At 45.2% G+C, this 9,459-nt stretch overlaps 2 protein-coding genes across 5 annotated transcripts in view; one reads left to right on the forward strand and one right to left on the reverse strand.

The window, feature by feature from the left end:
- The window catches only part of LOC131893130 (double-stranded RNA-specific editase 1-like), a 46,237-nt gene that overhangs the window by 29,739 nt on the left and 7,039 nt on the right, over positions 1-9,459 (forward strand). For 3 of the 4 annotated variants that reach the window (XM_059243078.1, XM_059243076.1, XM_059243079.1), the window contains one exon: positions 1,064-1,218. The exons of the other annotated variant lie outside the window; for it this stretch is intronic. In XM_059243078.1, the coding sequence (XP_059099061.1) occupies positions 1,064-1,218 (155 nt within the window). The remainder of the gene's footprint in view (positions 1-1,063; positions 1,219-9,459) is intronic. 4 annotated transcript variants of the gene reach the window in all.
- On the reverse strand, positions 2,041-7,544 carry LOC131893131 (uncharacterized). The gene is made up of 2 exons (XM_059243081.1): positions 5,572-7,544; positions 2,041-2,922 (listed from the first exon to the last, which is right to left on the reverse strand). Exons 1-2 carry the CDS (start codon positions 5,662-5,664, stop codon positions 2,413-2,415), a joined length of 603 nt encoding a protein of 200 aa, XP_059099064.1. The 5' UTR covers positions 5,665-7,544; the 3' UTR covers positions 2,041-2,412.

Here is a 9,459-nt window from a genome sequence, read left to right on the forward strand (position 1 = left end):
TACAGTCCAAAAATATCCCCATCGCCTGGAAATTTCAAGTTCCCGGAGCTCCTCATTAGGGAGGAGCTCATGAATCATCAAATCTGCAAAAGGAGCTATGGACAGTGTACTACAAAAGGAATAGAATCAGTTGAGGAATTAGTGAGAGGACGTATTAAGGCTGCTGATGGCAGAAGTACAAGAATTACTTAATTCAAGACCTCCTTTGTACGAAGCTGGGAATCCAAGCAAGCCTACAACTCTCACACCCAACCACGTCCTTTTGTTGAGACCAAATCCAATCCTCCCCAACGGAAACTTTGCCCATATGAGTCCCAGGAAACATTTTCGATACATCCAATCCTTGGTGGATCAACTTTGGGAAAGGTGAATCCAAGAATATTTGCCCTCAATGATTTCAAGACCGAAATGGAAGACTGAAGGTCAAGAACTTGCCGTCGGTGATACAGTCATGATGATCGACCCGACGCTTCCACGGGGAAAATGGTTAAGTGGAAACATCTGTGAAACCCACCCCAGAAGAGATAAAAGAAGAGACTCGCCCTGTTACGAAATTATGCTTAATGTCGCGCAGTTCCGAAACCGCCAAGTGAAATACCGGGAAGTAAGGAAGAAGAGGAGAAATGTCTCGACGATTTGCATGAAATACTATTTGAGCTGTTTGTTTCCTTGCTGTTCCCTTCTAATTCATGTTTTCACCCTTGTTCTGATTCTCTTCATTCGTTTTCTTGTTTTGTTGTCTCCCTGAATTGAGAGCTGAATAACGAGTTTTTTTATTGTTGTCAAAGATGGCCGTCGGGAAATACACGTGATACTTTAGGTGCAGGTTTTTGTTAACTTTGAAACGCGAGAAATCGCAGAAGTAAGATGCAAAATAAAGTAATTTGGATAGCGGGAAAATTTGATAGCACAAAAAAGCATCAACGGGTATAACTTTGCTTAGGAAAGTTCGTGAAAATGAAAAAAGTTGCGAATGCATCGGAAAGAGTGAAAATAAATGCATTGGCATTTTAACAGCTTTAGTCATAACAACCCAATACTCCTTTTCTTCCATTTATTGTAGATTGCCACGCAGAAATCATCAGTCGGAGGTGCTTGAGGGATTTCCTTTTAACACAGTTGGAACATATGTCAAGCAGCCAGTGTGACACCATTGGTGATGGTATACCACTTATACTCGAGCCAAATCGACATAGTCAAGGATATTTCACCTTAAAGGTAATGTAAGTTTTCATAACGGAGTTTTCTCTTTTTTAAGGATGTTGTAACCGCTACTGAAAAGGGAATTTCCAGCAGTTTAAGATGAAAAAACTCTTTATTTTCATTAACTTTCAATTCATAAAACAACTGATCCACCAATGAATTTGAGGTGGTAGATATGGCTAACTAGCCCTTGAACATGGGGCGGCTGATCAGGAATTTGGGTCACAAAGTTGTCCAATTCTAACTTCAAGGAAGCTACTGGATTGACACCTACATACTCCCTACACATTACACTTCTTCTTTTTTCGGTTTTTCGAAAATCTGCCAGCACCGAAAAAACGAAAAATTGTTGGATCTATTTCCCGCCTATTCAATGGGCTCCAGCACTCCTTAAGGTCCATAATGAGTAAATGTCCCACTAAAGGTTGAGGTTTAACCTTAAGAAAAGGATTAAGACGAAGAAAGGCCAAGCTTAGTGTGCTCGGAAAGAACTCCGAATATTTATGCTTTCGAGTTGATTATTTACTTATTATAGCTGAGTGGTCTGATTTATTCAAGGCAGCACAGATCTCCAGAGAATGTTAGTTCGAATCTCGCCTTTGGAAGACATCCTAACTAGGGAGGATATGTGGTGCAATGATTAAAGAAGTTTTCTTTTGATGTGAGAGATCGCTGGTTTGATTCTCCTCTCTGACCTTTCTTAAGGAGACTCTTGTTCCATAATTTAGGTAAAATTAACAGAAAAGTCGAAGCCTTTGACAATGGGAAGTTGTTGTACTTGCTAAAAATCCTGATTTCTTTATGACTTTATTTCGGTGATTGAAAGAGATGCCCTGGTTGACTGCACAGCCCTTTATTTCTTCAAATTGCCTTTAAAATGTCCATCGGTATTAAGGTTTAGGAGTAACAGATCTGCCTTTTTTTCTCCAAATATCGTGGCATAGTGGAGACCAAAGGCGGCAACCGCGGGGCTTGGGCGGTTCTCAAAAATATGAACGCGAGAACGGTATTGAATTAACTCTCGGGATGGGTCATTGTCGGCGAACCAATAAAACCTTAGAGCGTCCCGATGTTCATGGTTCAAGTGGAAGGAGTGGAACATGGATTCGATGTCTGCCACAAAACCGATATTTCCCTCCCAAAAGCGGGCTAAAACGCCCCTCAGCTTATTGATCTGGTCGGGACCTTGCAGGAGTTCCTTGTTAAGGCTCACGTCACTATGGACCGCCAAACAGTCAAAGAAAGGCGTGGTTTGGATTTCTTTGGGTTGAAAACAGGAAACACGGGGAAACACCATTCCTTTCCATCCATAACCTTGAGATCGTTCTTAGGAACGGGTTCGACGTGGTTTGCTCGTATAGCGGTGCCCATAGCCATCAAACAAGGCTCTAGTCTTTGAGATTGTTCACTGAACTTGTCCAAGGTACGCTTGGTTCGACGAAAAAATGGGATCTGATTGTTAGGTAAATGAGAGTCGTCTTTCTTGAATGGGAGAGGCATTTCCAGATTTCCTTTCTCGTTTACGTGTACACCTTGCTGAACAATACTCAAGAATCGCCGGTCCTCTTGTGAACATCCAGCCAACTCATCGTCATAGTTAGAGCCAACTATGCCGTGTTGGAGGGCCCCTGCATGAAGCTTGCGTGGCTTCCGGCCAAAGGTAATGAATGTTCGATAGTGGTTGTGATCATCCGAAGGCTCTACACCAGTACGAAGGGCCTGTAATTGAGATTTTGGCTCAGAGTTTGTTTGGGGACACATCAAACCAACAACTGCCCATCCCAATGCACTGTGTGTATGTGACCCGAAGGGTTGCCATGATAACTCCAGAATTGCCCCACCCCAGAATTGGCAATACATCAGTACACAATTGAACCCGGCTGATATTGCCTCAAGACCACAAGATCCAGCATCGTTGGAAAAGAGCTGTTGGCTCCAAGGCCCCAATTTTCTTTGGGCTAGTGATGGTCTCAACCCATCTGTCTCATTCAGTTTCCCCAAATTATCTACCAGAGCTACTTCCAGAGGACATGTCAACAACTGTGCTTTCAACCAAGGTACCCTATGGCGGAGGGAGGTTCCAAAACCTTTTCACAAACATATCATCATGGACTAGACAGATAAAGGCCGCGACCCTTGCCCTGAAAATATGCGGGCTATGGCTGGGAAGAGCCTGATCCCGCTTGAAAAGACGTTGCCCAGTGAATTTCCAAGCCGCTGAGGAGTATGCACCCTTATTGTTGTTTCAAGACATCCAGTCAACTTATTTTATTGTAAGGACATATCTACTCTTCATTCTCTAGGAAGTTTCAACCAAACCTACGAATTGGCCTCACTCTCGCCATTTGTTAATGGCGATGGCCAAATGTGAGTGAGAGGTCGGCTTAAACGAAGTCAGGTGATAGGGAGTGTGTGTGAATCGAATATATATTTGCATTGAAACACATGTATTCAGCTAAGGAGTAGCTGGTCATTGATTATATGTACGCAATTCTTACGGGTATAATTGATGTTTATTAATGTGAAAGTGTATATAAGTGTATAGGTGCAATGTTTTTTTTTAAACAATTATGTAGTGGTACCGATTCGTGGCTGACCAATACCAATGATGAATATCAAGTACATTGATATCTATAAAGGATTCGACTCGGCCTCGAACTAAGGAGTGGTTTGTGGATATCGGGTAATTCGCCTAAGTCCCGGGAAGAAGAGAATTAGCACAAGTGTGGATGCTTGGTACTTTATTTCTTGTTGAGTATTTTATACAAGGAGACACACTTACACAGTCTACTCGGGTTGAGAGTCCAGTAGCTACTTATTTCATCTTCATGGCTGAGTTCACCAAGAAACCTCTTGCTGCCTTTTTATGCATTGGGGTGATGACAGATAAATGGGTTACACAGTCTGACATCTTCGCATTGCTGCTTTGTTACATGACAGGTTGACAGGTTGACAGGTCCTCGGCTTCCAGCCTACTTGGCTTGACGTCTTTACACACTGCATTCATCAATCTTCGTTGGTGGGATTGGCATGCTTGGCCTTGACATCTCTGCAACACTTTTTGCTTCTAACATTAATCCTCGTTCCATAGTTGTTGCTCTGATGAATATTGGTTCTTCTCCTACAGTGGTCTATCGCAACTCAGTACTATACGGCTGAATGCCGTTTCACTACAATTACATTGAACAAGGTCAAAGGGGTTATGTTGAAAAGGGTATTGGGGGACGTTCAAATGTGTGAACCTCAAACACACGGTCCAATGATGGCTTCAACTTTGATGCCCGCACCGGGGTTCGAACCGATATCAACAGCATGATACAGTTTGCGCCCTAATCAACTGAGCCACAAGAACAACTGATAAATCAGTTGAAGTTAGAAGGCCTTGAAGTTAGAAAGTGCTTGTGTCATAACGGAGTAGTCTTCGCAAAGGCTGAAGCCGCCGCCTTAGCTTCTCAAAGTGTTTGTGAAGTCCTCAACTCTTTTGAGGCATTCCAGACTTTATACATGTTGTGAACCATGCAGTCGGCCGCCAATGGGAGGGAGGAGAAATGCTACCATTGTCCATGGCTCTGGTGTTTTGATGAGGATTGGGACCAAAGTGGTCGAAATCAACGCCAAAAAGCTTCACTATCTGTTCCAGCACCTTCAAGAGGGTTGGCTGAATGCTCACTGGGCGGGATCTGGCGGTGTCGTTACGAGATTCCCCCTTGCCTTTAAGGACAGGGGTGACCATGCTAATTTTAAACCCATCGGGAACCCTGAAATTCGACAGTGATTTGTTCACTAGGTGGGAGACTGGCCAATATCTGAACACCTAGTTTCAAGACGAATGTGGGGATACCATCAGCGCCCCTCGCAGGTTTGTCACGTAGCCCTTTTATGATGTTTGCAACCCGGGTAGCATTTGCAAAAGAGAAACGAAATCTGAATGGCATTTCCTCCTCAGATGGTTGATCAGATGCCTGTACCTGAGGTGGCATAATGGTGGACCGGAGGTCCTCTATCCTTTCCACATAGAAATTATTAATAGCCACCGCCGCTTCCCCATCAATGGAAGTGGAGGAACCATTGATGCTCAGGGCGGGAGGCAGCATTGGGGAGGGTTTACCAAGTGCCTCTCGTGCTAAGTCTCAAAGGACCCTAGAGGAACCCATGGCCTTTTCAAGCTTGGAGAGGTTGGACCGCAGCTTGTCCCGTCGGACGAGTTTGTTAGTTCTGTTTCTGAACGTTTTGTATTAGGTCCTGCGAGTTGCAGAGTCCCTCCTTTTTATGAGGGCAAGTGTTTCATTGGAGCAAACTTGCCCCCCTTCTTACTTTGAAGGCTTTCATAGGTGCCACCAGATCCATGGCATGCGTGATTCCACTCACCAATAAGTGATGGATGCTCTCCACGTCATCCAACTTATAAATTTCGTGCCAGTTCCACCCATTTAATGCATCCTCTAAAACACGCTTAGACATATGCTAAGAACTGTGGTGAGTAGGTCTGACGACTTTTACTTTTGAACTTTCGTGATCAAGGGCCTATGATCTGATGTGGAGTCGGGGAGAAAAATCACAGTGACGCTGGCACCAAAAACTGTGATGTGCGTATGGGAAGTGCTTCCCAAATTGCTTTGTTGACAGGGCATCTCCAGCATCACGGCCAATGAGAACCCACACCGGAGAAGTCTGATCAATACTGAGGAAGTGCTTGACCAAATGCGCGATATGACGATGAGCCCTGACCATGGAAAGGGTGGCCACTTCTCTCTTAGTATTGGGGATCATCTCATTTTTGAGGGCGGGCGGTAGCGAGAAGCTTTCTTTTTCATTATCAACCGTTACCAAGAGTCCACGGAGAATTCTTCGCTCTTGACGGTGCTTGTGCCCACTTAGTGTAGACATACGTATATTATGAATGGCTTGGCGAGGACACGGCGAAGTAGTCAAATACCTACAAATGGGTTAACAAACAAGGAGTTCGACTGTTCGTCAAGGGTAGCATGACACCGGAGGTAAAGCCCGGATTGTTCTGGGAGACTTGGGTCGACTAACAAGTTTTTTTCCACAACTAAACCCTGATTCCCTTCTTCCACAGAAAACCGAGCAGTAGACGTCTTTGAAATATTCACGTTACCTTGAAGCGGTTTGGGAAAGAGACTCTCGAGATGATTGGTCACTATTGGAGACGTGCGCATCGGCAAGCCCTCATAAGCTCCACCCGTTGTAAATTGGAGCAAGGAATGATGATGAAGCGAGTGACAATGGGAGCAAGCGTGGGTTGAATTGCAGTTACCCCCGCGAAATGGGGACCAAGACATTTAAAGTACAGACGTCTCTTTGCGGCCATCTGGCGTCGTTGATCAACGTTGAGCTTTGAAAACGCCTTGCACTCACTGGTTGTCCTTCGAAAGCGTGAGAGGAACAAAATGTCAACATCGGACTTGGTGGTTCTGCATTCATCGGATCCGGGGTCTCAATGGCCATGGTCGTTAACGCCTGACGAGTTCCCTTTCCAAGCCGTTCGATAGAACTTCGGGCTTTGGCATTGGCAAGATTTGAAAATTGCTCCGCGATGTTATTGAGAAAATCGAGGAAAATGACAAAGTCTGAATGCTTATATCCATGGGTCGCTTCAAACTGTGTCCCCTTGCTCCTCCACCGACTCTGTAGGTGGTTTGGAAGCTTCTCCCAAATCGGTCTCACTCCTTCCGGGAAATCGAGAGTGCGAAGGTTAGGGACCATATCCATGTGAGCAGCCACTACCATACACAAGTCGTGCAGCTCCCGCAAGCCCTGCCCCAAGCTGTTGTCTTCTTCTAGCACGGGAAAATCTGTTTCAGACTGAGAGCAACAGTGGAAGTAGCTCCATATCGGCGTGTGAGCTGAGTCCAAATACTTTCCAAAGCAAGCGAGGGGTTAGCTCCCCTAGTAGCCAAGTACTTGTCCACCACTCTTTTAGACTCTCCGACGGTGTTGGCCTGAATGATCGATATCTCATCCAAGGGCGTTAGACTGACACCTTGAACCTTGTTTTCGAACAAACCTTTCTTGTGTAAAACCGCTCGTCATTACCTGTGCCCACAAACGGGTCAGGAGATTTCACAAATAACTTCTTACAAATGAGGAATTGGGTGGCATTATTTGCTTGTGGATCCAAAGAAGAATTTGGATTCATTGCCCCGGTCAGTGATTTTGGGCCACCTTAGTCTAACCTTTGGGGCCTGGAAACCAAATATGGCTTCCAAGGCGTGCGAGGAATCTTAAATGGATTGGTTTCCGTGCCGATATTTGTACACTCTGAGCCTGAGGTCGATTCGTAAGCTAGATTAGTTCTTGGTTGAGGGTCAAGAAAGGGGTTTCCAGGGCTGGACGTGGGGATGGTTTGAAACACGTAGTCCACCGGTTTTGCACGTTACCCTGAATCTCCAAACCGACGCTATGCAGTCAAGGCTGGTTGAAATGGGTTGAAACTGGGGCCGTCTGCACCGTGGTTCAATGGTGTGTCGAACCCAAAAATACCAGGGTCAGTCCGTCTCGAGTCTTCAATGACGCCAGTCTCACATGCTTCACTGTATCCCAATCCAGGATCGATCAGAGCCAATTTTTAAGATAACGTCTCCCATTCCAACAACCGGAGATCCTCCTCTCCAATTAGCAACCTCAGTTCTGTCTCTAGGACCTCATTGGCCTTAAGACGCTTCAATTTTCTTTTTTTAAGATACAGGTCTCATTTCGTTTTCTCAGCTTCTCGCTCTATTCAGGCATGTTCTTCAGCTAGCAAGGCTTTATCGTCTTGTAGCTTTGCTTCGTTTGCCATCCTGTTTCCAAGGCTTGAGCAATCCGCACCTTTTTGATTGCTTCCTGATGGGCTTGCTCCAAGGTCTTGGAGTATCTTCCCGAAGACACAAACCGCTTGTTGATGAGTTTAATCTTGTCATCCGTATTCTTTTCTTGGTGTGGCCGATTGGTCAACGCGCAAATGGACGCCTTGTAGTCATTGGTCGCCTGCTTGACGTTGGTGGCCTTCTTTTCAGGTGACCTACACTCTCTGAACCGTATATCGGTTCCATGGCCTCCGTGAGTAGGCTTGAGGAGTCATTATAACGGGCCCACACCAAGGGCGTTGATTCCCGGATCACCACCGGGCCCCTGCATTGTACTAGGGATGCTTTCCGGGGCAGGCATGAGGGCCAGTGCTTGTGGATCTGTGGGGGGCGGAGACAGGTTTAGGTACAATAAAAGTGGAAGTCAATGTTCATCATTGAACTTGAACTTGGTTGACTGATTTATTGCACGGGAAAAGAGAGGTTTATTTAGAACTGAATGAATTATTGCGAGTATGAATGGTGGTTAAGAGAGAGCATGAGTAATGACATAACAACCCTAAATCCTGGGTTGGGACAAAGCTCATGAATGCTTTTGAAGACGTACAGTATCAGATACCTTTCGCACCTTCTCTGAATACTGTACAATCTCAACCTTTCTAACCTCTCCCAGTGCGAGAGCTCTCTCATATCCTCATAGTTCCTAGTAAAACATCTTTGGACCTGCTCAAGCTTTTGCAAACCTACTGAACTAATTGGAGCCCAAATGGGAGAGGCATTTTCAAGATGCGGCTTAACAATCGACTTGCACAGAGTTAGCATCGTGATACTATCTCTGGACTTAAACGTGCGATGTATCCAACCACATGTTTGAAAAGCTTTACCAACTTTCAACTGGATAGGCTCATCGAACTTTCCGTTATCTTGGAGGACTACACCTAAATCCTTCATGGATGAGACCTGCTCATGTCCTTACCTTCATCATCTAATAGTGGAGTGTCTAATGGCGTCGACCCAAAGGTCATTGAGCGGAATTTCATTCCATTCAGTGCCATGTTACTCGCAACAACCCAAGGGTAGATTTGGTCTAGGACCTCTAACAGAAAACCAGAGTTCTGACCACTCCTGTGCGGACTTGCCCCTAACTCTTTATACTCTAACGATCGCTGTCGGAATATCCCAATATAATGGTGCCTACCCGTTTAAATACAAACCGAATCTAACTCAATACGAAATGAATGACACGTACACGTAGATGGTTCGAGGTTGTCTCTGCGACTGAGCAAAAGCTCGCGAGTGAATTTATTTATATATGTAAGAGAATCCCTAGCTGAAAACCGGAAGATAGGTGCCAAAGCCCGACTTTGGCCTCCCAGGCTGACCAGGCCGTCCACGGTCGCTTCAGGCGTAAGGATCAACTCGCTTGGTTGACTAATGATGACTCCTA

The sequence above is a fragment of the Tigriopus californicus genome, chromosome 2 (assembly GCF_007210705.1).
Source record: "Tigriopus californicus strain San Diego chromosome 2, Tcal_SD_v2.1, whole genome shotgun sequence".
NCBI lineage: Eukaryota > Metazoa > Arthropoda > Copepoda > Harpacticoida > Harpacticidae > Tigriopus > Tigriopus californicus.

Coding starts and splice junctions, on each gene's coding strand:
- LOC131893131 (XM_059243081.1), bottom strand. CDS start 5,664: ATGTCTAAGCGTGTTTTAGAGGATGCATTAAATGGGTGGAACTGGCAC. Junction 2,923..5,571: donor AGAGCATCCATCACTTATTG/GTGAGTGGAATC, acceptor TCTCAATTACAG/GCCCTTCGTACTGGTGTAGA.